Here is a 27,588-nt window from a genome sequence, read left to right as displayed (position 1 = left end):
CCACAACCAGAGATGGGCAGTAACGCGTTACTTGTAACGCGTTACTGTAATCCGATTACTTTTTTCTAGTAACGAGTAAAGTAAGGGATTACTATTGCAAAAACGGTAATTAGATTACCGTTACTTTCCCGTAGGAACGCTGCGTTACTGCGTTACTAAAACCGTGATTTTCTTGCGAGAATGTCTCATGACAGTGACGTGAGCGAGTGCGACATTCGTGACAACAGCTGTGTGCAGATCAACAATGGATCATATATCGAGTGCGGGAGAGAGTATGAGCGTGCAGCGTTTAAAGCGTGGAAGTACTGACCTTATTTTGAGTTTGATTCCGTAAAAAGTGACAAAAACATTAGTGTCCGCTGTGTGTGGGAAGAAAACTTCTTTTTACAGCGAAAAAAACCCCTAAACTTCCAAGCAAGCACCAAGTGCGCTACGATGTAATGAGAAACTCACAGAGAAACTGCGGTATCCTTCCACTGACCGCTACGGCACACCTGCACCAGGATAAACCTCCGCCTACTCTACTCCTGCTTTACAGGTGAAAATAGAGCAAAAGGACTGCTAGTCTTTGACTTTATTTATTTTCTGCTGTGTTTTACTTGCATCTGAAAGAGTGAGTGTAAACACAAATATATATATATATATATATATATATATATATATATATATATATATAAAATGTGCTGGAATGTGCAGAAAATAGGTTTAAATGTTAAACTAATTTCTTCCAGTCAGAGAATGGTGCATATAATTAAAATTTTGCTTCATGCATAAAGTTAAAAGATTAAAACTAACAAAACAAGTTTTAAAAAGAGACTTTTCCATTTGATTACATTTTGTATGATGGATTATGTAGAAAAAGTAAAATTGGGCTGAAAGATCTATCACTTTATCACCTATTCAGGTTGTAAATCATGTTTTTAAAAAGTAACTAAGTAACTAAGTAATTAATTACTTTTGAAAATAAGTAATCAGTAAAGTAACGGGATTACTTTTTTGGGGAAGTAATCAGTAATTAATTACTGATTACTTTTTTCAAGTAACTTGACCAACACTGGCCACAACACCTCACTTTTTTGCAATATGTATTGCAAATCACGTCTCAGCTGTTTGTGAAGGTAAAATACGTCCGCACAATTATGCTCAGCCATTGTTGTGAGTGCGCACGCCAAGGGGCTGCGAGACATTTATACAGCCGTATTTCGCACATGACTATGAAAGGCGGAAGAGGAAGTAGTTCCTTTGAATGTAGACAATCAGAATGTTATAGTTTCTTTCCACTGTGTTCCTGTTAATGATAAACTACAAATTTACCCTAAATTTGTAAAATATCGATATTTTAATGTGAGAATCGATTCTAGAACATAAATGATTGGAATCGAAGGAATCGATATTTCAGGATCGATCCGCACATCACTACTAATGAGCCACTCAACCACAGCCCACCCTTAGGGTTGTTAAGCCGTTTCAATTAGTCTAATGACCAACAATCGCTAGTCTTTTCCCCAAACAATGTGTCTGCTAACAAGCCATTTAACACTAGAATTACTGAGCCTTTTTTTCCCTGGTGCAAGTCCCTACTACTAGATTTACTAGCCCTGCGCAAATTTGCGTGAATTCCCCTGACCCTAACACCTCTTGGCACCCCGCTGAGATTTTCACGGGCCTTCAGCTCCATTGTTCTCTTGCTTTTGTTGTGCAAACACCCTCAACCAACCCCCAACCATGAGAGATTCAGGTCTTTCCTTACCTGCAAGGCTACTTTCCTTCCTTACTTGCAGCGTACAATACACCATGGTAGTTTCTATGTGCAATATTTCTCATATGCAATTTTAGTTCTTGTCAATCCTTGTCACTACATTGCATTCCTGTCCATAAACATATATACACAGAGTTGTACACATATTTATACACCTTACATAACATGCATAAAGTCTAGTTATACACACACATATACATATATACATATATGTATATGTGTGTGTGTGTGTGTGTGTGTATGTGTGTGTGTGTGTATATGTGTGTGTGTGTGTGTGTGTATATGTATGTGTGTGTGTGTGTATATTTGTATATATATATATGTATGCATGTATGTGTGTGTATTTATGTGTATACTAGAGATGGCACGATACCACTTTTTTATGTCCGATCCCGATATCATAAATTTGGATATCTGCCGATACCGATATGAATCCGATATAGTGTGTTTTTTAATCAATAAAACTTTTTTTTAATATATTGCTGCATTTTGTATAAGTTCATACTCAAGTTTAAATAAACAAACGCGCTAAAGCTATTCTGTTATACTTGTATGTAAAAAAAAAAAAAATGTAAAAAAAATTACACTGCACCCAAAATATTTCATAGTTCAGCAATACTGATCAATCTAATAAACTTAAACCTGCTCCATCCTCCCTATTCTGGTATTTTAAAGAGTACTTAGCAGAAATATTAAGCAACCTAACTAATAGGGTTGCAAACTCCCAGCAAAAAAAAAAATAGGGAACCACCCTCCACCTCATGATGCTTAGTCGACGTAATCAACTTTAATTTGATGCAGTGTGGAAAAAAAATGCACAGAAATAAATTATTTTCCAAGAATAATTAAATAGATTAAACATCTTTCTTCAACAGAATTGCAGACAGCTTACTAGCTTACTGTATATTAGACTAAACAGTTACTATATACAGTAATGGACTTCTATATATTTTACATAAGATTAAAACTTTGGGTGTAAGATTCAGATAATTATTTATTAAAAGCTCGACATTTTAAATGAGAATAAGAAAGAAAAGTATGTCTTTGTGCCCCCTTTTCCCTGTTAATGCCCTATCGGCCCCCTGGCTAAACTTTGCTAGATCCGCCCCTGCACAGTTACAGCCGTCAGCTGCATAGAAAAGGATCCTGGTGTAGAAAGTAATATTAAATAAATTCTAACAACAGATTATCAAGCTTAAACGTGCTGCTGTTGTTCAGCCGCTGGTCTCCTCTTTCTGGCGCGAAGTGGACCAAAAACAAAGAAGAGAGACGGACTCGCGACAGAAAAGCCGATCAGCTGATCATTAATCAGTTTCATGATTGAAGTAGCAGCAAGAAGAGGCAGTCGCTCCATATATCGGTTGTTAAGCTTAACGTGGGAATGCTTTACAAACATTCAGAGATGAACTTACACACTTTACTTCTCTCAGGGATAACTTCATTGGAGATGAAATACTGGTTTGGTAGCAAGACTACAAATACACACAGCCGCTCTATCACCTGATGGATACTGCTGACGTGCTGCGGTTACGGTTACACCGTGTCACAAGTTTTGTGTGGTGCTTTTTTGATATTTAATGGATCAGATTACATTTTTTCTTTCTCTCCGATATCCGATCCAGTAATTTACGTCAGTATCGGACCGATACCGATACGTAATATCAGATGGTCCATCTCTACTTTGTACTGCTGCTTATCACATTGGACTGGGGCTCTGTGGGATGTGAACATTTTATACACATATTATAGACATTAGAGCTAGAGCACTGTTGTCCCATTTGTTGACAACTTAATAACATATTTAAATTATATTTAGTGCAAAGTGTTGTTTGTTTTTGGCAGTTATAAAACTTTTAACAGGACGATTTTAAGGACAAGTTCACATTTTTCTCATTCACATATCCAGAGAGAGAGAGAGAGAAAGAGGCAGAGAGAGACTGTGATTTCAAATCTTCACTCTGAGTAGAAAAGCATCAGTTCAGGCAAAGCTATGACAGTTCAGGGTCTGAGTTATAAAAAAATGAAGTGGTTAAATTCCAAACATACAAACAGACTGTATATAAAAGATGGTTACATCATATAAGCGTGAAAAATTAAGCCAAGGTGGAAATGTTCTATACCTGTCTTTTTTCTAATAACCAGCAGAGGGCAACCAACGTAGGTGTCTGGAAAATAATAAAAAGAATTGTACTTCACACTTGATTTATAACCTCAGTAAATATTTTTCTAATCACTTTGTGGTCTCTACTTTGGAAATTAATGTGCCATAAAAAACATGTTTATGAGTAAGACTCTATACCATTCTAAAACTGCACCAGTCAAGCATACATAAACACATGCTGTGTCGTCATCCACATGGATTACCTTATTTTACTGGAGACAAACGCAGCATGTGGTGAACACGCCCATGTCTCCCTTCAGGCCTCACAGAGCCATCACTAGTGACAAGAATATCTGTAGGTCTTACTGGAGAAGGCCAGGGAGAAGAAGACAATGATGATGAGCATGCTGTACAAAAAAAATACAACTACAATTTTAAAACCTTTCCTTTGTGGTTCAAAAATGTAAATATTTTCTCCCAACAGATATTTAAAGGAGAAATATCTCTTTGACAGACTGTCAGCATTTTTATTTTGTTAGGGATCCCATATCAAAATAGTCATGAAGCATAAGTTTAATCTTCAATAACATTTTTTATTATAATGTGAAATCTTAATCAGTCACAGTACGACAACAACAGCTGTGAACTAATAATCAAAGTATGATTCTTCTTTCTCTACTTTTGTGCAGTACAATGCAGATTGTACATAAATTAGCAAACATACTCGGTTACCACTGGAGACACCTAAACATTTTCAAAGTTGAATAACAACAACAAATATTCAAACCTCATGGTTGCACCTGTAAAAGATGATTTGTCCGAGAGTGGCCATGGCTCCCAATGAAATCTCTTGAGACCAAAAAAAGACAATTATTTATTCTTTATTCACTTTTTATCCAAGTAATATATTTCTGCTGCTGTCTGTCAGCAACCTGCACAGAACTGTCTGCTGTTATGTCTATCTAGCCTCTCTCAAAGCACTTAGGAAATACAATACAACAACATAAGTAAATATAAATTTTAAGGTGTTCTTCATTTCTTCATAGTTGAGCTTTTTCAAAGTAAATGGATTCAGTTTGAAAAAAAATATTTACCATAGTTATGACATAGAATATGTTTGGGTTTTTTTCATTAGCACACAGTACAGGCTGTTGCTGGTTTACATTGCGCTACATTAAATACAATTTACTTAAGGTGGGCTAAATTTGATCTGCCAAGGAGAAAGAGTACATATGTGATACTTGTTTCTCAATGCAAAAGACCAAACATTGTAGACTAAAAAAAAAAAAAAAAAAGACAAAGACAAAAGAAAAACAAACAAAAAAAGCAACTAATATTCAGTAGTGGCTTTCAGGCATTTCAAAAAAGACCCCCTTATATTGGACTACAGTAATAGTTTAGCAGTAGCTCAGGGTATCCGAAGAAATGTTGCAAACACTTGTGTGATTGTGTGAGAAAAGTGAAGAAGCGACCAAGTCCTCTTGACCACTAAAAAATTCTGCCAACCTCAAGTGTGTACATAAAACCTAACCACATCAATCGCATATCACGTGATGATATGACGAAACAAGGTTTTTTTTCAGTTTTTATTTGAGTTCATGTTACATGTGAGCATTATGATTGTGAAATTTAGACGTTTTCAACTGTTCAGCAATAAAATAAATATATCTTGTTTTTCCTTATGTTTATTTTATAGTAGATAACTGGAAGAATATTCCTACTTTATTGAGAAATCCATGTTAAAGACTAATGTCAGAAAGGTGCATGTTATACAAGAAACTCAATATCATTTTGCTAGGAAAATGGGTGCTTTAATGTACTGAAATGTGCAAACATAAATAGAACAACAACATATAAGGCCAAAACAGAGTTTCTATAATTCTAACAAGCTCAAAAACTAAAAGTTGTTATTACAACCTTTATTCTTCAACACAGCTTTAACTCTCTTATTGCGTGCTTTCTTGTAATGAAGCTAAGTCGAGTAAGTAACGTCTGTACCCACTAAACATTGGGCGTTGGATAGACATGCAGATTGTGTCTATATTGGGGTGTCGGTCCATGACCAAGTCTATACGACGTCCAAATTGTTGACGTTCTGTCCTAAATCCTATCACTGATGGGATTCCATTCTGCCATGATGGGTCATTTTAGTATAATCACTAAATACATTAATTTCTTTATCTCAATAAATTATGTTCAGTTCTTGTAAGTTATGTGTCCTTATTGAAATTTCTTGAAGATGTCTTCGGGACTAGTCCTACATGATTCTGAAAGGATATTTAAAACTCTTCTGGAGAAGCCAGTGTCTTTACTGCTATTTACTGGTATTGTGCTTGGGATCATTGTCATGTTGGAAAGTGAAGTTTTTCCTTATCAGGTTGCATAAAAGTTCCTTAAAAAGCCTTCAGTTGATCCAAAATCCTGCAGCAAGAGCAGTTACCGGGACTAGAAAGAGAAGGCATATTTCTCCCATACCAGCTCCTCATCATTGGCTCCCTGTTGATTCCTGAATTGAATTTGAAATTCACATACAAGGTCTTGAATAATCAGGCCCCAGGTTGTCTTAAAGGCCTCATAGTACAATATCACCTCAACACAGCACTTTACTCAAATACTGCCTGAGTTGGGGTTACTAGGAAATTTAAAAGAAGAATGGGGAAACCCTTCAGCTTTCAGGCCCCTCTTCTGTGGATCCAGCTCAAGTTTGGATTTGGGAGATAGACATCCTCTCTACTTTAAAGATTAGGCTTAAAATTTTGCTTGTTTTATAAAGCTTATTGTTTGGGTTGGATCATGTTCCTCTCTTAGTTACCCTTAGGCCTAGGCTACTTCCCATAATGCTTTGAGTGTTTCTTTTTCACTTCTTTTCAGTCTCCATGTGTTTATACATCTTTAATAAGTTGTATATAACACTATATCTCTGCTTTGTGTGATTAACTTTGATATGTATTTCCTTAAATTTCCCTCTAAATTCGTTAAGTAGATATTGTTCATTTGTGTGGACAATAGAATTTGTCTGGAAAACTCTGACAAGTTTATTTGAGAAGTGAAAACCAAGATTGCCATCATTCTGAAAGTGCTTAAAACAGCATCATTGTGGTAAACCCTGGGCACGTAATGTATTTAAAGGCTATATTCTGGTATATGCTGTGTGCTTTCAAGTTATTATTCCTTTTCAATTAGCCATTGGAGGAGGAAGCATGCTAAAATCTTAGAGTAGGGGGCAGATAATCCAAGCTTCAAGACATTACAATAACTCAAGACATCTGATACTAATTTCCTCCAGGATGGCATTTCTTGATTTTACTTACAAACATCTTCAAGTAATTAGAAATACTGTGGGTACTTTAGTGCTCATAGTCATTTTCTACATCCTGCAGTACATTTTTAACATGCATTTTTTATGTTCGTGTAAACCGGGCCTGCATCCAAATGGTGTACTGTACATGGCTCTGCCTCCTTTGATCCTCGCCTTTATTGTCATCATTGTTGAACCTTTTCACCAAAGAAAGATTTTTTACAGGTGTCACTCTTTCTCGAGATGTGCTAGCTGTTTCAGCAGCTACATCTTAAAGCTTTTCTTTAAATGGATCGGTTTGGCTGCTGTATGGATAGCCGCTGTTCTGTTTGATGGAGACTGGTATGTTTGCCTAAAGACAAACTTCAACAAGAACCAGACTGGAATTCCATGCAAAAAAAATCTGACCTATGAGGAGCAACGGATTATAGGAGACTATATGACTCAATCACTTGTAAGTAACAACAAACAACTACTAAAAATAGGTTTAATTTGGAAAATAAAATTGTGTTTGAAGTCAAAAGGGAGGAAGTCAGTAATGCAAATTGCACTTTTATGTTTGTTTGTTTTAAGCTATATCATGGTTAGCTAAATATTGTAGACATGGCAGGTTTATGTTTGTTTAATGTGCTTTCTTGTTTTGTTTTGTTTTCAAAGTACTTTGCCGCTGGATAGATACAGTGAATAATTTTAAGAATTAGCATTTTAGTAGCAACTAAATGTTTTTGATAGAAATGTCTTTGCCTGTCTTGATAATGGCGGTATTATAGTTATTATGGTTACATGTCCCACTGATTACTTCTAGTGTCAATAATGTCCAAGTACTCTCTGTTCGGTTTCTTCACGGTTTTGCTTATGGTTAACGTCTTGATGCATGCTCAATCATCCAGGAAAGTAAATCTCCAAAAGTTGATTCTGTTCATCTGGATGTAGTGTTTTGTGGGAGAAATATTTTGTCACTCATCCAAGTGACTTCTTCAGTCTCAGCTGACTGCAGGTTTCTCCAATCTTATAAACAGTACATTTGCATAATGACTTAAACCAGCCCACTGAAGGAACAATGAGCTGGGAGGTCAGTTCATTAATCTTAATTATGCAAATTCTCATGACCATTGATCAACAACCACTGACCAAAACCCACTGATCAAAGACCACTGATCAATGGCCATGAGTACCATTCACAGAGAGTTGGGGAATGGCTGCAATCACAGCATTGTACGATGGCGATCCAGGAGAGAAGGACAACCGCTGCACAAGCGAAAACCTGTAGTGATCCCATATGTGTCAGGAGTATCGGAGCAGTTGAGATGCATTTTTTCTAAACACCAGGTCTCTGTGGCTTTTAAACCCCAAAACACGCTGTGCCAAAAATTGGTCCACCCCAAGGATCGGGTCCCCCAACAGCAACAGAGTAACATAGTGTACGCTGTTAAGTGCCAGGAGGATTGGCAGGATTTATACATCGGGGCAACCAAACAACCTCTGGCGAAGCGGATGGCACAACACAGAAGAGCTACCTCGTCAGGCCATTCCCCAACTCTCTGTGAATGGTACTCATGGCCATTGATCAGTGGGCTTTGATCAGTGGGTTTTGGTCAGTGGGTTTTGGTCAGTGGGTTTTGGTCAGTGGTTGTTGATCAATGGTCATGAGAATTTGCATAATTAAGATTAAGGAACTGACCTCCAAGCCCATTGTTCCTTCAGTGGGCTGGTTTCAGTCATTATGCAAATGTACTGTTTATAAGATTGGGGAAACCTGCAGTCAGCTGAGACTGAACGTTTCTCCCACAAAACGCCATTTCCAGATGAACAGAATCAACTTTTGGAGATGCTTATGGTTAAGTTTTATTATTGGGGTATCCCTTATTATTCTAAGACTTCAGTTCCTATTGATTTTAGTTACTGCTTGTATTTATTGCTTTTATTTAGCTACCTCAGTGATCCCCTCCATCTTATCCTACTGTGCCTACCTCCTCTGTTAAGTTTATTCATGTCTCTTTATCCCCTGTTTCAGTTATTGTTACTTAATTCTTATTTTATTTGTGTATTTAGTTTGTTTTCAGTTAGTTCTACCTGTTTCTGTCCTGCATTTGGATTTGGACTACACATTTTTATGACAACCGGAATGCATATGAAGTATATAAATTGCTTGAAAATCTGAACTCCTTTGTCTTTTCCAGGAGTACGGCATGGTTCTCATCTGTATTTTTCTATTTGTCTGGAGCACCTTCGAAATTAGAAGACTGTCTTGCAGGTTATGTTGCCATCAGTCGTCTGACGACAACTTGACCTACCACTCATGTTGTAGTAAGAGTTTAATCCTGAGGCCTTACTACCGTGTAATATTTGAAGAACTTCTGGCAGAGGAAGTCAGTAACTGTTTGAATGACAACTTAAAAAAAATAGCAATACAAAAAGCAAATGCAATCTGTAAGCCCTTTCTTCAAGCTATTGAGCATCATGAGACACAAGGAAATAATTGGGATAAGGATAACAACGGGGACATCTCTCCTTCTTATGCCTGGGAGACAATTTCAGTCCCAGCTTTCTACTTTGGGGAAGATGTGAGCCAAGCCCTACCCGATGACACAAATGAAATATGTTTAAGAGTGGTTTAGTGTGCAGTGGTCCCTCATTTATCGCGGGAGTTACATTCTAAAAATAACCCACAACAGGGGAAATCCGCGAAGTAGCCAACTTTATTTTTTACAATTATTACAGATGTTTTAAGGCTGTAAAACCCTTCACTACACGCTTTATACACTTTTCTCAGACAGGCATGAACATTTTAACGCTTTTCTTGTTTAAACACTCTCAAAGTTCAAACCTTCGTAGAAGAAGTCCAGTATTATAGAATGAAACCAAAGGCACCTGTGGTTTCCTTTGACGGTGCAAAACATTTTGTCGACATTGTTGTGTTTGTTGGGGAGAAAACTTACAAACATACAGTACAGCACTTCAGAGTTACACTGCTAGTGATCGAAGATTTATGTAAATTTGACAAGCTGTACAATAGACACAGCACAAGATTGGTTCACAATGGTCTCCAGCCAATCAGGAGTGCAGAACACAATGTGCTGTACTACAAAAAAAAAAAAAACATTCAAAATTGCACCAAAAAAAATCCGCGAAACAGCGAGGCCGCGATGGGTGAACCGCGTTATAGCGAGGGGCTACTGTAATTCACATTCAGTCCTTTGAACATTCTACATTGTCATTTGTTTTTCTTTTTAACTATGAGGTCTTGTGAAATATCTCATTTAGTCAAGTATCTGTTTATAGTTTTTAAACATAACAAACATATATGCATTATTTTAACCTGTGTAGAATTGTTTTTTTATAAGGCTTTGACATGTTTGCTTACCCATTCATATTTAAAGCAATTTAATCAGATTTCTATCAAGTTTTTTATTATTATTTTACATCATCTTGGCTGATATAATAAGTAACATGTATGCAATATATTTGTGTCAAAGACTATTATTCAACTTGAAAAAAAATGGCACTATGGAAACAGTCTACACAATTAAAAAAAAAAAGTAAAAAGAAAAAGGACAATGTCATTGTAAGTAAACTAAGTTGATGTTGTGTATGTGTATAATTAAATATGCATTGTTTTACCCAAAAAACCTACTGACAAAAGGCAATGTGTATGACACACAATTAAGCATTAACGATTACCTGTCTCCACTAATTCATTATTTATAAATCATTATTCCTCCTTAATATGCAATTTATAAATACACATATGTTTATTCTTGTTTAATAAGCTCGTATGTAACATGTTCATTGTACTGTATAATTTATAAAGTCTAATAATTTGTTAACCATTTATTTAAAATACACATTTGTATATATAATGATTAAGGTCAGGAGACTATTGTCTGTGAGTGTATTCATAGAGGTTTTATAAATACTTATTTCGTATTTTAACTCATGGTAGTTCAATTTAGGCAGTTATAGTTGTTTGTTGAGTATTTTTTGTGAAAGATACACAGAGCAGTTTGAGCCGCATTAATTAGGAGGCTATTGCTATGTATTCCTATTGTTCACTTCTCATCATCTTTACACCTTATTAGTTCCTCTTCTGTTGATATGTTTTTCGGATTTTAATAATTGCTATGCTTTTACAGTGTTGTTTTTTTTTTCCTCATCATTGCACATTATTTTAATACATGATTTGACCTTTGATGACAGAAGTTTCATATTAGGTCAAATGTAGATTTTTTACAAAGCTGGGTGGTGGTTACAAATAATCCTTACATTGCAACTGCCTTATGAAATGCATTTATAATGAACAAGAGGAATTATTTTGTGAGTATTGTATTTCATTTGTGTTTTGGCCACTTGATATCTGTTTTATGATAGAATTAAAAATCTATGAGCCCAGTCTCCAAGTATTTTACTTTTAATTAATTATTTTATGCTATCGTTACATTGCAAGTAAAAGACCTAACTTTTTAGACAAGTGATTCCATTAAATTCATGCCCTGGAAAAAAATGTTACAGCACCAAGTAGAAATCAGAAAATGTATGCATTAATTAAAAAGACATTGGCACTGATTATTTTTATTATGTTACAAACTAAGGTTTTGGTGTTTTTAGACTTTAGTTTGCCATTTTTTGTACTTTGCATGCATGGAATCTCATACTATGCACATTCAGTCATCAATACATAAAACGGCAATTACATTGCAGATTCATTATGACTATATAGTCAAATCTATTTAGTTAGCATCTTAAATCTCTGAACAGTAATGCAGCAAATAAGGGTGGCTGGATTGATCTAAATTTTGATAGCACTGATAGGATGTTGATATTGGTATTGGCTACCAATACCAATATCATTACATTGATACTTTAGTTTAAAAAGAAAAAAAATGAATCCTAGTTCCAATTTCAAATTTGCGATAACGATATAACTGACGAGGTTATACACACACAATACGGGAATATTATGCTGAAGCACAATATGTATCACACCGCGATGCTCCTGCCTACGATAGCCGTAATGCTCCAACAATCCATCAAGTGGTGCGGATTCGTAGCTTAGCAAAGTTGTACTAAAACATTTGACAGATTTTCGAGCGCCGTGTACCACATAAAATCGTTTCGAGGTCAGTAAACACAACCAGAATTCATACATAACGCACACGGGATTATAAGGGGCAGTGTCGATTTTCAGAAAAATCAAAGGATTGATTTTAAGTGTGCCGTATTTTCCAAAAAACACGGTAATAACTACGGCCCGCTAGCATGCGCTACCAAAAATAGTGCTTTGTTGTGTATCTGACGGATGAAAGCTAAACCAGTTCCACACCACTGAAGTTGCAGCATTTTGACAAACCAATTCTGGTTCATCCGTTTCATTCACCGATCCGCTTTCGCCCTTCTCGTTCTCTGTCGCCGCCATGCTTTTTCCGCCATGTGCGTATGAAAACAAAGGTACGCATGTGCGTTTTACCCATATTCTATCGCAATATTTCATTTTCTTATCGTTGCCCGACATTATACCGGTATTACCGTGAACGGTATGATATGGCCCAGCCCTAGTTCCCAGCTCATTATTCCTTCAGTGGGCTGGTTTCAGTCATTATGCAAATGTACTGTTTATAAGATTGGAGAAACCTGCAGTCAGCTGAGACTGAAGAAGTCACTTGGATGAGTGACGAAATGTTTCTCCCACAAAACGCTACATCCAGATGAACAGAATCAGCTTTTGGAGATTTACTTACCTGGATGATTGAGAATGCATCAAGATGTTTTTAACTTATTCTTTTTTTCTTTTTCTTTTTTTTACAAAAATTGCACACAAATTCAATATAAAGATGCAGGAATATGAGTTTAAATAAATAATAATACAAACCTGTCACTAGTCACTTAAATAGGATCATAAATCTGTTGGTCCCGAGCATCAGTACCTCATTATCTCCAGTTGTACACAGGGTACAGCCACATTACTGAGAATCCAGTCCACGTTTTTACAACTACTTTACGGTCCACTGCATTTACACCTGTTATCACACTAGCATACATGCTGCACATGGCAAGACAACATGGATTTACGCAGGTTTTTCAAGAAAGTAAGTCTTCATCACTGCTGGTAGTAACAATTAGTTAGCTCCAGCTAACAGCAGAGAGACCCATGTAATTACTGAACCAGGTGTTCCTCATTTTGATAAATAAATACCTGGCGCACTAAGTTAAATTGTTAGCATAATGTTGATTTCTGTCACTTGTTATAGCTCTGAAAATCGAGCTGCGTTTATTCAGGTATGGTTATCATCAGTGGCAATAATACACTAATACAATATAGTGATGTGCGAATCATGAACGAATCGTTCAATACTCGAGAATCACTTTACTGACTCATGAATCATGATTCACAAGCCCAACTGACTCACTGACTCATCCCTGTTGCTGTTAGCAAACTAATTTCATTAGTAGAAATATATCTAGCTTATAATTAAAATTGTGGAGAAAAACACAACATCTGGTATCTTAACAAAAACATTTCTGCTCTGAACTGGAAGAAAAAACCCTGAGTAGAAGCTCACATCAAGACAATAGCTCCTCGGTTCACAATAGCATCGCTCTGCTAACATGCTAACAGCACATTTGAGCTACTCACCCCCTCCCTCCTGTGCTGAACCATAGCCCGAATGAATCACTCAGGATTCACTCACCCCCTCCCACCTGTGCTGAACCATAGCGCAAACGAATCACTCAGGACTTGCTCACCCCCTCCCTCCTGTGCTAAATCATAGCGAACAAATCACTCAGGATTCACTCACCCCCTCCCACCTGTGCTGAATCATAGCGCAAACAAATCACTGGCTGTATCCCAATTCAGGGTCTGCAGCCTTAAAGTACGCAGCCTCAACGATCCTCAAGGGCCGCGTACTTAAAGACCGCTAAGGCCGGAAGTGCGAGGCTTGTGAAATGGGACGGTCTAGCCTCCATTGCGCTGCCCAGGTTGCCTAGCAACCATGATACTAACAGCTGGAAACGTTTCATACAGCTTTGTTTGACAGAAATGAAGGAGAAAATCTTTTGTTCATTTGTTTGTTTGTTTCTACATGAGTTTTGATCATTCTCTGTAAGATTAAGGTCAGCTATTGAACAGCGTATATTTTAAAGTAAAGGCTTTAAAACCAAGTTAGTACAAACGTCACTAATGTCACATAACTTTGCCGACATGTGGCCAACAGTAATGTTTTAATGTTCTTCGTTATTAAACATTTGCACAGAAATAAGTGACATAATATTCAGTACTTACTTAAAGTTTACTCTTTGAGTGCCCCTCATCCGCGTTTTTTTTTTCAGCAAAATTATCCACACCCACCGCCGCGCCATGCATTCTGGGATATGTTGGGCCACGAAGTCTACACCGCCACGTCCTTAAAATTCAGGGAAATGAAGGATTTGAGGGCCGCATTTTGAGCAGCCTTCGAATTGGGACAGCCTTCATCGCGTCGCTGTGACGTAATAGACCTTAAAATGTGGCCTTTAAGGCTGCAGACCCTGAATTGGGATACAGCCACTCACTCACCCCCTCCCTCCTGGCTCACAGCTTCTTCTTCTTCTTCTTCCTTTGTAAACAATGTTAAGGCGCATTACCGCCCCCTGGCTCACAGCTCAGTGGACATTTAGATGAGAAAATATATATTTGACACATTTAAGGAAAATACTAATAAAATAAAAATAATTGCTCTTTTTTGCTCTATAAAATAGTCGTTTTCTTTTAGAATCATTCATCTTAGCAGTAGGATTTACATGAAAAGAGAAACAAATTAAGTTTGAGTGAAAATGTACATTTTTTGCACTCTCTGGTCAACTGACTCAGTGACTCAAATAACTCAAAAAACCCGATTCACTTTGGTGAGTGACTCATTAAAACTTGATTCAGTAAAAAGAATCAAATTTACCATCACTAATACAATACACTAATAATAATCACTCCTCCAAACCTATTAACCTGCAGGAGTCAGGACAGAGGAGCACAGAGAGTGAGAGGGGAGAGACCTTTACTGGAGAGGTGAGTCAAGGACTTGACAATGGAGTCATTTGTGATACAAACAGTCTGATTAGAATTTTATGGAACTCAGTATGGATATGAAATATGAAACATTTCCGTAATGGTACACCATATAAGACTTATTTAACTTGAACTTTTATTTAGGAGAGTCAAGATTTGAAAGTGGAGAGAACCAAGATATATATATAAGTCAAATTAGCCTGGCCCAAATATTTTTGAGGGTTCTATTTAATATTACTTTGATTCAAGTAATTTAGTAATAATTTTTGGGCCTTTAAATTGCAACCATTTTAGTCACACACCATCCTTAATCTGTGTAACTTCTAAATATTTGGGAGCAACAAATTACTGTGGTGTGTCATGACAAAAGCAGAAGTCATGACATTAGCCTTTATGTTGGATTAATTATCAATTCAATATGTTTTAATGTATCTTGAAGGGTCAGGAAGAAGAAGAGGCTGAGGGAGAAAAGGGTCAACAAGCAAGTCAGAGAGAGCAAGGAGAGACAGAGGAGCTGCGGCTAATGGATTGAAAGGCAGAGGAAGATCAAGTTATTACAGAGAAAGGAGAGCAAACAGGCCAAGAGAGGGAAAATGATGAAGCAGCTGCAGCAACTCATTCTACTACAGGGTTTGATTTAGGTGGCAAAGACACAGGGCCCAGACAGGCAAGGCTGAAGAGCTACCCACATGACACTTTTGGTACACAGAAGAGAGCATTTCACCACAGCTGGTTTGAAAAGCACAACTGGTTAGAATATTCAGTCAACCAGAATAAAACTTTCTGCTTCCCAAAAACATCAAACATAATAGTTTGGTCAGTAGTGGTTGCAAGAACTAGAAGAAAGCTTTAGTCATCTTTGGCAAGCATGAGATGGCGCAAACACATAAGGACAGTGTTGTTACATGGAAAAGCTACCAGGGAACTAGCAAACAGGGAAACGTTGCACAGATGATAGCAACTGCAAATGTCAGTGAGATAGTAGAGAGAAGAGAGTATCTCAGATGAATTGTTGCAGTCACCTCTGTTAGGGAGACAGGGACTCCCTTTTGAAGGTGAAGACAGCCCAAACAGAGGGAACACAAGACACTCCATGCATGCAAGAAAGCGTGCATGGAGCTTTTGAAGAAGTTAGATACTTTTCTTAAAAAACATAATCCCCCATCAAATGTGCAGTATATCTCGCCAACATCCCAGAATGACATCATTGACTGTTGTGCCCAGGAAGTTACTAGTGTCATTGTATCTGAAATGACAAAGTCTAAATCTATGCCATCATGCCAGATGAGGCAAGGGATGAAAAGGCATAGAATTTAGCTGTTTGTGTCAGGTATGTGTCAGAGGGCACAGTGAAGGAGCATTTCCTAGCACTTGCAGATATAAAATCATTTGATGCCCAGTCCATTTCAAATGAGCTTCGGCAGCAGATCCAAAACAATGGTCTTGCAGAGCTTAAGTGTGTAGCACAAACATATGATGGTGCAGCCGTTATGAGTGGCTCCACTGGAGGTGTAGCACATTTTAGAATGCTTCATCCTGAGGCTATCTATGTGCATTGTTAAGCTCATCAACTCAACCTGGTTTTGTGCAATACTTGCAAGGCTGTACCAGAGGCTGTGGAGCTTTTCAGCTTGTTGGAGTGTGTATTCTTTATTCAGAACCTTCCTAGTCAATCACCATAACTTCATGGAGGCTCAGTCAAAACTTGGATTGACAAAAACTGAGCTTGCACAACTTTCAAACACTCGCTGGGCATGTCAGTTGCAATCAATCAGTGCAGTTATTGAGACATTACCTATCTGCCATTGGCTCACCCATAGCTGTTGGTCTTAGAGCAAAGCTCTACAAGTTATCAGCAGCACTACTGATGTTTCAGTCACTTCTGTCTGTAACCGAAGGACTCCACAAGTTCCTGCAAAAAGAGACTTTAGACCTGACAGAGCTTTTATCTGCAAACAAGCTGTGTTTGACACACTTAAGGGCAAACACTCAGATGCATTTGCCATAGAGTTGTATGAGAAAACCAAGGCCCTGTGCAACAACCACAGTATCCCTGAACCAGGTGCACAAACAGAAGAAATGGGGGATTTTGCGCTGGAGGCAACTGTGGGTTCAGGCACTGTATTGAACAACTCAGACACATTGAGAAGAGAGTTACTTTTCCCTTGTGTGGTCTAAGGAGCTTGGAAAGAAAAGCATCTGGACTTGTTTAAGTTGCTTGTAGACGTTTCACCTCTCATCCGAGAAGCTTCTTGAGTTCTAAGGGTCAAATGGTGGAGTGTCCCAGATTTAAACCCAGTTACCCCGCAAAGAGGGACAAAGGACGCCCTGATGACCCTCTATCTAATCACATGAGCCGAGGTGTGAAAATGATTGTAGGTCACAATCAGCCAGGGTGAGCTCATTGTGAAACCTGGCCCCCCACCCTATCATGTGATTTCCTGAGGTCAGATGGCCCAGGATGTGAGTAGGCGTTAAGGCGTCTGGGAAGGGTTCTCAAAACTGGATTATAGATGGCAGAGAGTTGGTGTTGTAAACCACAGTAGCTCACAGTGGACATAAATGGCTTCTTTCACTCCTCTTTCAAACCATCTGTCCTCTCTGTCCAAAATGTGAACATTGGCATCCTCGAAAGAGTGACATTTGTCTCTTAGATGCAGAGACCAATGTAGAGGTCTGGGCAATATGCACTTTTTTTTAGTTTCACATTTCCTCAGGGTGTACTGGGGGAGGGAAGGAAAACAAAACTTCTTTTTTTTTTTAACTGTAGTCAACACATGCTCAAGAATAGTGGTCATCAACGCACAAATATTTATTGTTCAACACATTGGGAGCATCTAGATGGGAGTCAAAGAGGAGGTACTGGTCCGTGTGTGTGGGCTTCCGGTAAACTTCGATGTTGAGGTTGCCATTCTCTTCAATGTGCACGGCGCAGTCCAGGAAAGGCAAACAGTTATCCTTTGTGTCTTCCCTGGTGAACTTGATGTTGACCCAGGTGTCATCTACTTATCTGTACCAGTGGCTGGGTCCTCTCCCTTTAAAAGAGCCAAGAGTCTTTCTCTCCACTTCCTCCATGTAAAGGTTGGCTACAATAGGTGACACGGGGGAGCCCATGGCACAGCCATGTTTTTGTCTGTAGAAATCCTCGTTGTATTTGAAATATGTAGTGGTGAGGCAGAGGTCTAACAGTGTGCAAATTTGATCAGGTGTGAAGTGGGTCCTGTCTTCCAAGGAGCTGTCTTCTTGTAGTCGTTTTCTGACAGTCTCCACTGCCTCCGTGGTGGGTATGCAAGTGAAGAGAGAGACTACATCAAAGGACACCATGGTTTCATCTGGATCCAGGGTAAGTTTTTGGACCTTGTCGGTGAAGTCAGTGGAGTTTTTAATGTGATGTTCCCCAGAAGAGCTGCTAGGATGGTAGCAAAGTGTTTCAAAATGTTGTAAGTGGCTGAGTTTATGCTACTGCCTTAGAACTGAAGAAGCTTCTCGGATGAGATGTGAAACGTCTTCAAGCAACTTAAAGAAGTCCAGACGCTTTTCTTTCCAAGCTCCTTTGACTATGATGACCTGAATGACTGAGAACATTCACAGACAACTGGAATAGCAGTTTCTTTTACTGAAAAATTGCAGCTCATTACAAAATTATTTAACCCTTTTGCGGGCCTGATCCGGCCATTGTATTAAACTACTGCATGAAACAGGGAGAGCATGCAAACGCCACACAGTTAAAAACTACATCCAAGAAAAAATCATTAAACAAATAGCCCGTTGTCTAAAATACTTGACTTGATACTTTAAATTAGTACCTTAAATGAGTAAAATAGTAAATAAATAGTAAATATTAATATTAAATAGTAAACAGTAAGGTATTTTTGTTGCATGACTCACTTATTTACTTTATAACTTAACACACAATTGTGGTGCAAAAATTACGTTAGTCAAATTAATGTTGTATGATGATTTAGTCTTATATGCTCCTCTAATCCGTTGCTCCTCATAGGTCAGATTTTGTTTGCATGGAATTCCAGTCTGGTTCTTGTTGAAGTTTGTCTTTAGGTAAACATACCAGTCTACCAGAGAGAGTTACACCTGTAAAAAATCTTTCTTTGTTGAAAACGTTCAACAATGATGACCATAAAGACGAGGATCAAAGGAGGCAGAACCATGTATAGTACACCATTTGGACGCAGGCCCGGTTTACACGAACATAAAAAAATGCATGTTAAAAATGTACTGCAGGATGTAGAAGATGACTATGAGCACGAAAACACCCACAATATTTTTAATTACTTGAAGAAGTTTGTAAGTAAAATCAAGAAATGCCATGTTGGATGAAAATAGTATCGGATGTCTTAAGTTAGTAAGTTAGATTTTTAAAATGTTCCTCCTCCAATGGCTGAGTGAAAATGAAAAGTAATTCTGAAGCATAAAGCATATACTACCATTATATTGCCTTTAAATACATTATGTGCCCATGGTTTACCACAATGAGGCTGTTTTAAGTACTTTCAGAATGATGCAAATCTTGGTTTTCACTTCTCAAATACATTTTTAGGGTTTTCCAGACAGATTCTATTCACTAATAGACAACATCACGGGGGAAATTTTCAGGAAATACACATTAAAGTTATTCAAACAACATAGTGATATGGTTAATAAGATATCAGGTTAAAGTTGGTTAACTGTGACCTGTAATAAAAATGACCTAACTCAAGAAATATGTTTTGTTTACATCGACAACTTGTCACAATTGTAAACTGTATCATAAGGCACTTAGTTACTGGCAGTTTGTTGTAAAAACACATTTATTCACATTTTTTTTAGTTTAATCTATAAAACAAGCAGTTTAACTGGTATAAAACAGTATTTTTGCAATAAGATGAAAACTTGGCAGATTTCAGTATGGTTAGCAAAGTGTGCTTAAAGAACCTTAGGGAAATGCACAACCAGAGGGCAAACTAAGAAATGGTAGGTATATAAAAAAATAAAAAAACTATCTACAGCAGCTGGACAGTATCTGAAAGTCATGTTCTAGAGAAATAGAAAAATAATCAGCAAATACCTGACACAGGATGTGAGAGATACACCTAGCACTTTGCCAAGGTAAGATGGAAAAACTCCCTTTTTAAAGCCATGACCAGTTGGGTGGGAAGAGAAAAGCAGTGAAAGACAGGACAAAGGATACACATGGGAGAGAACCACAGTTTAAATTTAGTTTTTAGAGGTATAAACACATGGAGACCAAAAAGAGAGGTGTGAAGAAGAAGCACTCAGAGCCTTTAGACAACCTTGGCCTATAGCAGTGAAACTAAGGGAGGATTCAGGGTCACTTGATGAAGCCCTAACTATATGCTTTATCAAAAAGGAAAGTTTTGAGCCTAATCTAAAATGTAGAGAGTGTCTGTCTCCTGAATTCAACCTGAATCTTTTTCCACAGGAAAAGAGCCTGGAAGCTGAAGGTTGTGCCTCCCATTCTACTTTTAAAAACTCTAGAAACCACAAGTAAGCTGACAGTCTGAGAGCAAAATGCTTGGAATAATACAGTACTATTTAAGAAATCAAGTGTTCTGGTTATTCAAGACCTTGTAAGGATATGGATTTTACATACAACTCTGGAATTAAGCGGGAGCCAGTGAAGAGAAGGGAGTATTACGCTCTCTCTTTCAAGTCCCTGTCAGGACTTTCACTGCAGCGTTCTTGACTAACTGAATGCTTTTCAAAGAACTTTTAGACAATGATGAATCACAGTCGTCCAGCCTAATAAATGCACCAAGTAACACCATGCATGACAATACAATAACATCTAGAAAGCACCTGGTAGGAAAAGGCTTCATTTTTCAGCATGACTGTGATACCAAACACACTGTCAATACAGTAAAAGCATAGCTAGATAGAAAAATTCACAATGGAGCACTATCAGTCATGGATTGTGCTGCCAATAAAGAGCTTTGACTATCTTTCCAGAATCGTGGAGCACTAGTCCTGAAGACATCTGAAATTACAAGAATACTTGCATAAGACAGTTGAGGTTGTCTTGAAGAATAAAGGCGGACATACAAACTGTTAGCTTTCAAGCTTGGTAGAAATGAAGAAAGGGGAGAAAAGGATTTGCTTTAAGGGTTTGTGGCTTGTGTGCTATATTTTCATATATGTTTGTGTAATTTGATCATTTTGAGCATCCATTTTTATAGCAAAATAACATTAAGCGTCTTACATAATGCACACCTTTCTAACACTAATCTTTAACAAGGATACCCAATTTCCTTTGGGGTCAACCTTCAGGATCAATAAAGTTTTATTGAATTTGAATTGAATTGGATTGTCAACAAAGTAGGATTTTGGTTGCAGTTATCTACTACGAAATGCTTGCACTAAGAATATGTGTTTTTTGCAAAAACTAAGCCTTTCATTTTGTTTTATGGCTTAACAGTTTAAAAACTCTAGATTTCACAGTTGCATGCTCACATCTCTTGAAAAACTAAAATAAAAACTGAAAAAGAAAATGTTTCTTGTTTCATAAGATCATATGATGTGACATACATGTGCTTAAGTTTCAGTTTGAGTTACACATTTGAGGTTGGCAGAATTTCTCAGTGGTCAAGAGGACTCTGTAATGTCTTCACTTGTCACACAAGTGTTGCATGCCACATTTCTTTCAATACCGTAGTTCAGTCCAAGCAGATATTAGTATGAATAAGGCTAATCGTCTGTTTTGAAATGCCAAAAATATCACCAGAGATTTTCATCATCTATTTTTTCTGTTGTTATTTTAGTGAACAATGTTTGGTCCTTTTCATAAATAAACAAGTGTTACGTATGTTCTCTTTTTCCTCGACAGATCAAATTTTGTCCACCTTGAGTAAATTTGCCAAACCCAGTGTGCTACTCTTTTTCCTTGTATGCATATTATGCTTTTGCCGTAATAAAACCAGCAGCAGTCAGTACTGCATGCTATAAATATATACATGAAAAACATATTCTATGTCATAACTACTGTAAAAATGCTTTTCTGGATGTAATCCCTTCACTTTGTAAAAGCTTAACTAACATCACAAAAATAATCTCTTTCTCTTGTAAATCAGTCACATGAACTTTTATTTTTGTAAGATAAACGAGCTAGATGATGACCTGTCAACAAAATTAAGAACACACCTTAAAAGTAATATTTACTTATGGTGTTGTATTGTATTTCCTAAGTGCTCTGAGAGAGGCTGAGCAGACAGTTCTGTGCAGGCTGCTGACAGACAGCAGCAGAAAGATATTACTTGGATAAAAAAGTGGATAAAGAATAAATAATTACCTTTTTTCTTGGTCTCAAGAGATTTCATCAGGAGCCATGGCCACGCTTGGACAAATCATCTTCTACAGGTGTGACCATGAGGTTTGAATATTTAGTGTTGTCATTCAACTTCAAAATATTTAGGTGTCTCCAGTGGTAACCGAGTATGTTTGCTTTTACTGCACCAGTAGAGAACGAAAACATCTCACTTTTGATGTTATTTGACAGCTGTAGTTGCTGATTACCTTTAAAGTTTCAGATTATAATACAACAACATGTTATTAAAGATTAAATTTATGCTTCGTGACTAGTTTAATGTGATCCCTAACAAAATAAAAGTTGCTGACAGTCTGTCAAAGAGATATTTGTCCTTTAAATATCTGTCAGGACAAAATATTAACATTTTTGAACCACAAAGAAAACACTTACAGAAGAATTGAAAACAATCTCCAGCTTTCTTATTGCAATGGGTTTTTTTTGTCCTGATCATCACGAGACCCAAAAGACACAATGTATGGAGCCCAAACCCTACAGTTACAGGAAGAATAATAGAAGCTATTTGAAGAACTGCTATGAAACTAATCTTTAAAAACTAATACTATGTGTTTTGTTACAATTGCACTTGTGTTTTTCTTTTTGCACAGCATGCTCGTCATCATCGTCATACTTAGTTTCTTCATCATCCTCTTCTTCTCTCTGGCCTTCTCAAGTAAGACCCACAGATCTGTTTGGATCCTCTTGTCATTAGTGATGGCTCTGTGAGGCCTGGGGTGATACATGGGTGTGCTCACCACGTGCTGTGTTTGTCTAAACTAAAATACAGTTAATCCATGTGGACGGCAACACGGCACGGCACAGCATCGAGTGTTTAACTGTGAATATTCATTTGTATCTGCATGTGTGATGATCTGTAAATATTTGTAAGTGAGGCTGACTTTCCACTTGACAGAAATAATGTTGATAGCCAAGTAACACATATACTCTATATTCATGTTTCATTTCCTTGAGAAAATGTTTATGTGTGTTTAGGTATGCTTGACTGGTGCCGGTTTAACATGGTATTAAGGAAATATTGACTTTAAATATGAATTGATAGTTTCATTCATAAACATGGTGCGCCTGAGTTTTTACTGTGGAATCCTGTCCTATATGAACCTGTGAAACTGGTATTTTGGCCATCACCTTGTTGATGTCTTGAAAGTGGGCGTGACTATATTTTAGAAGAATGTGTGAAGCTGATAGCTAGCTAGCATTCAAGCTAGATTAATTGGCATGTTAGTTTTATTAAGTTACAAATTTATTAAATATGCGCAATGTTATTACCTGAAAAAAGGACTTCTTTTTTTAGTTTAACTGAAGGCCAAAAAAGATCTGATTGTGAACCAAAGGACACGCCATGCTCATACAGTAGTGAGTCATCAGTCACAGAGTAAAAAGCATACCGGACTTTGAGTGGGTTATTTTTATAAATGGCACGATAATTTCCAAGCTAAACATGATGAAGTCATAATACTACTGACTGAGACCATAAAGGCATTAGGAAAATATTTACTGAGGTTATAAATCAAGTGAGAGGTAGATTTCTTTTCTAGACAGCTACAATGGTTGCCCCCTGCTGGTCAGTAGAAAGAAGACAGGTATAGGACATTTCCACCCTGGCTTTGTTTTTCAGACCTGTATGCTAGAACCATCTTTTATATACAGTCTATCTATCTGTGTCTTTAGAATTTAATCACTTTTACTAACTCAGACCCCTAAATAGTCATAGCTTTGCCTGAACTATCTCTTGAAATCACAGTCGCTCTCTCTCTCTCAGGATATGTGAATGTGAAAAATGTGAACTTGTCCTTAAAATCTTCCTGCTAAAAGTTTTATAACTGCCAAAAGCAAACAACACTTTCACTAAATATCATTTAAATCGGTTATTAAGTTGTCAACAATTTGGAACTGATTCAAATGTGCTAGTCTATAATATGTGTATAAAATGTCCACATCCCACAGAGCCCCAGACCAATGTGATAAGCAGCAGTACAAAGCCTGTCGCCAACCTTGGTGGGGATCAGCTGCTCAGCTGCTATCTTGACACACAAACTTCCCAAGACAAAGTGACAGTGACCTGGAAGAAGACGGACCTGACCGGCCTGGTTTACTTTTATCAGAATGGAGCTCCGGATCTGACGAATCAGGCGTCACAGTTCAGTGGGAGAACTCAGCTCTTCCCTGAGGCTGTAGTCACAGGCAATGCCTCTCTGCTGCTGAGGAATGTGAGACGCAGCGATGAGGGGAAGTACACATGCAGCATCAGCTCCTCTAAAGGTGGAGGAGAGGTCAGCATTCAACTCAGAACAGCAGGTAGAATGACTCACGTTGTTCTTCAAGATTAATTGTGTGTTTATCTAAACATTCTTTATTGGCATTCATTAGCAGTATAGCAGTATTTAATGCATGGTTTGCAACACATTGGAATAAGATGGTATAAGGGTATTCTTAGTTTTTGTAATGTTGGGAATTTTAACCAACGTGCTGTTCTGAGTAATGTGAGTACCGAGTGAAGCTTCACTCTTGATTGCAATATTAATTCAGTATTTTTTTCTTCCCTCTTTTATTACATCAGCTTTTTCAGCGCCCACTTTCACCTTCTCAAATGGCACCCTGTCTGCTGAGGCAGTCAGGTGGTTCCCTAAGCCAAGCGTTTCGTGGTTAAACCAAACTGAGAACATCCTGAATGGAAGCTCCACTTTCACAGAAAACTCTGAGGGGATATTCAGCATCTTCAGCACACTGCTGTCGGTCCAAGTCAGTGACACCTACAGCTTCAGGATTGAAAACAACTTGGTGATGTCTCTTTCTGAGGCAACTATATCAGGTAGTTTATATACTTTTACATTGACCTGATACCAAACACATTTGTACTAAAGGACTAAAATTCATCCTTTGGCCTATCTTTTATTTATGGAGGTGCAACACTAAGTCAGGGGAATATTTCTTCAATTTAAATCAAATCTACCAGAAAATAAAAGCAAATATATGTATTAATATATATATATATATAGCTAGGCAAATAATATTATAGGGAAAAAAATCAATTATTTTTCTTATTTTTTCAGGCTCGAACGTTTCATGGAGGACTTATTTCACCTTCAGTGCTGCTTCATTCCGTCCAGTTGGATCACTTTATCTCATTATTATGACCAGTTTCCTCTGCATCTATTATGTGACCTTTTGACACACTAATGTACACAAAAAAACACAACAGATATAGACAGATACTTCCCCTGGATGCATATGTGTGAGCATGTGCTGCATTTAAGGTCAGGATATATAAAGACTGACATTCACAAAAGCGGTCCTCTTGTGTAGCTTTACTTTATTGTAATTTATTACTGCATGTGTTGCAGTTGTGTAATGCCATTTAACTCTGTGCTGGATGTTTTTAATAATTTATCTATTAACTTTTAATATTATTTTTTACATCCTCTGATGCATTTACAGTGTGTGAACTGAGAGTTCCATTTAAATTATGTCAGTAAAATTCAGCTATCTTGACTTTGAAATTTTACTTTAATGCAGACATGTAACATAATGAAATACAGAAATATAGAAACAAAACAAGAAAAACATTGACATTTTAGCACATTTTCTGTGACAGTTTACTGTCTAATTACAGAAGCACTCACTTTATTTCTTTAGAAAGCTCTACCTCTGGAGTTACCTTACACCTTTCATTTAAATCTAAAAACTACACACAGTGTCCAGTAACCATGGCAGAACTGGTTTCAGGTAATCTGAACCTTTCAAATAAACCTTAAACACCTCAGTCTATAAAAAGCTGTAGATTCCTCTTGGATTTTGTGAGGATGATGTTTGCAGCTGTTTATTCATACTCGATTTATACTGTTGTTCTATTTCCATCATCTGATAATGTTTTTATAAATGCTTATTGTTCTAATTCCTCTCAACAAATATATTTTCACCCCAATGAGACTCTGATTAATGACAGAATTTTAAAAAATTAAATAATTAAAGTTTTATTTTGAAAAATGCTTTTTGTGATGTCAAGGGTGATAGTGTTGTTTTAAAATGTTGTTTTTGTTTTTTTTTGGTTTTTTTTACTTAAAACCTTTGAAAGTAAATCCTGGGGAATTGATGATTGTGTCCTCCTGTCTGTACTGATTAGAAGTCTGCATTTGGGTCCTTTCCACATCCACAGCACAAAAGGTTTATCCCTGGTGGTAGGTGTCAGTTTAATTTCTCTGGTCTGCAGAGGTCCTCCATCAAATGTGTTTTCTGCATCAATTTATGATGAAAAACCTTTTACATAAAGGAAAACACAAAGCTAAAAAAATCAGCCAATAGTTCAACATAATGCAGTGAGTCACATCCCGTATTGCTTTTCAAGTATTTGGTATTGTCAGCTTTTTTCTTTTAGTATTATCTTAATATTATAGTATCATCTATGTATCTGCCTGGTGTCCGGCTGGTTTTGTGCCTTTTGTTACCTGCTTAAATGTGCATGTCACCTTTTTACCTCAGTGATATTTCCATTATTTTAGTTGATTTATCTGCTCCTGGATTTTATTTCGACTTTACTGTGTTTCAGCAAGATCTCATGTGCAAAACGTTTTCACACATCCATGTTTCACACCGATTTTTAGGAATCGCGTACATCTCCACTATTGAGGCTGACTGAAAAGGAGAAGTGTGAGCAACACTTCCTTAAGATTAGTTTGTCATCTAGCAACAGCACTTCGAAACTGGAACAAACTTGGCTCACACATTGTTCACAATCTCTCCTCCCTTTTCCTCCTTTGCGTTAAATGTGGCTTCTTCTTCTTCTTCTTTTCTAAGTAATTATGCTTCTTTAATGTTTTTCTTCGGGTGAACTGAATCAGTTGTTAGAAATGCTGGTGCCATGCTGTAAACACAGCCAGCTATTTTTGGTGTTGATGCCATTGTCCCAAAAGGTAATTTTGTATGTTCCACAGATTATAGGACGACGGGTCATTTACAACAGTTTAAACCAGCCGTCCCCAACCTTTTTTGTGCCACGGACCGGTCTAATGTCCGACAGTATTTTCACGGACCGGCGCCGGTCCGTGAAGGTGTCGCGGAT

General features: G+C 37.4%; 2 protein-coding genes and 1 pseudogene across 3 annotated transcripts; all 3 read left to right on the top strand.

Moving 5' to 3' along the window:
- On the top strand, positions 1-12,932 carry LOC146500138 (uncharacterized). The gene is made up of 2 exons (XM_085136271.1): positions 1-7,612; positions 9,339-12,932. Exons 1-2 carry the CDS (start codon positions 7,148-7,150, stop codon positions 9,774-9,776), a joined length of 903 nt encoding a protein of 300 aa, XP_084992397.1. The 5' UTR covers positions 1-7,147; the 3' UTR covers positions 9,777-12,932.
- Positions 12,933-15,538: 2,606 nt separating this feature from the next.
- Positions 15,539-18,531, top strand: LOC146500137 (zinc finger MYM-type protein 1-like; annotated as a pseudogene).
- Positions 18,532-21,572: 3,041 nt separating this feature from the next.
- On the top strand, positions 21,573-25,738 carry vtcn1 (V-set domain containing T cell activation inhibitor 1). Of its 2 annotated transcripts, XM_085135837.1 has the most exons (5): positions 21,573-22,564; positions 23,120-23,184; positions 24,477-24,827; positions 25,090-25,341; positions 25,583-25,738. In XM_085135837.1, exons 1-5 carry the CDS (start codon positions 22,533-22,535, stop codon positions 25,699-25,701), a joined length of 819 nt encoding a protein of 272 aa, XP_084991963.1. In that variant the 5' UTR covers positions 21,573-22,532; the 3' UTR covers positions 25,702-25,738. The 2 variants fall into 2 exon arrangements, with proteins under 2 accessions (XP_084991963.1, XP_084991962.1); XM_085135836.1 differs by having other exon boundaries at positions 21,573-23,184.
- Positions 25,739-27,588: the final 1,850 nt, after the last annotated feature.

This window comes from Neolamprologus multifasciatus, chromosome 16 (assembly GCF_963576455.1).
Source record: "Neolamprologus multifasciatus chromosome 16, fNeoMul1.2, whole genome shotgun sequence".
NCBI classification, from domain to species: domain Eukaryota; kingdom Metazoa; phylum Chordata; class Actinopteri; order Cichliformes; family Cichlidae; genus Neolamprologus; species Neolamprologus multifasciatus.
Note: the sequence above shows the minus strand (reverse complement) of the source record. Positions and strands in the feature narration are given on the sequence as shown.

Bases quoted from the DNA above. Each gene is read 5' to 3' on its own strand.
- LOC146500138 (XM_085136271.1), top strand. From the start codon at position 7,148: ATGGCATTTCTTGATTTTACTTACAAACATCTTCAAGTAATTAGAAAT. The intron at 7,613-9,338 runs GTAAGTAACAAC...TGTCTTTTCCAG, and splicing joins ACTATATGACTCAATCACTT to GAGTACGGCATGGTTCTCAT.
- vtcn1 (XM_085135836.1), top strand. From the start codon at position 23,076: ATGTGTTTTGTTACAATTGCACTTGTGTTTTTCTTTTTGCACAGCATG. The intron at 24,828-25,089 runs GTAGAATGACTC...TTATTACATCAG, and splicing joins CATTCAACTCAGAACAGCAG to CTTTTTCAGCGCCCACTTTC. The intron at 25,342-25,582 runs GTAGTTTATATA...TTATTTTTTCAG, and splicing joins TTCTGAGGCAACTATATCAG to GCTCGAACGTTTCATGGAGG.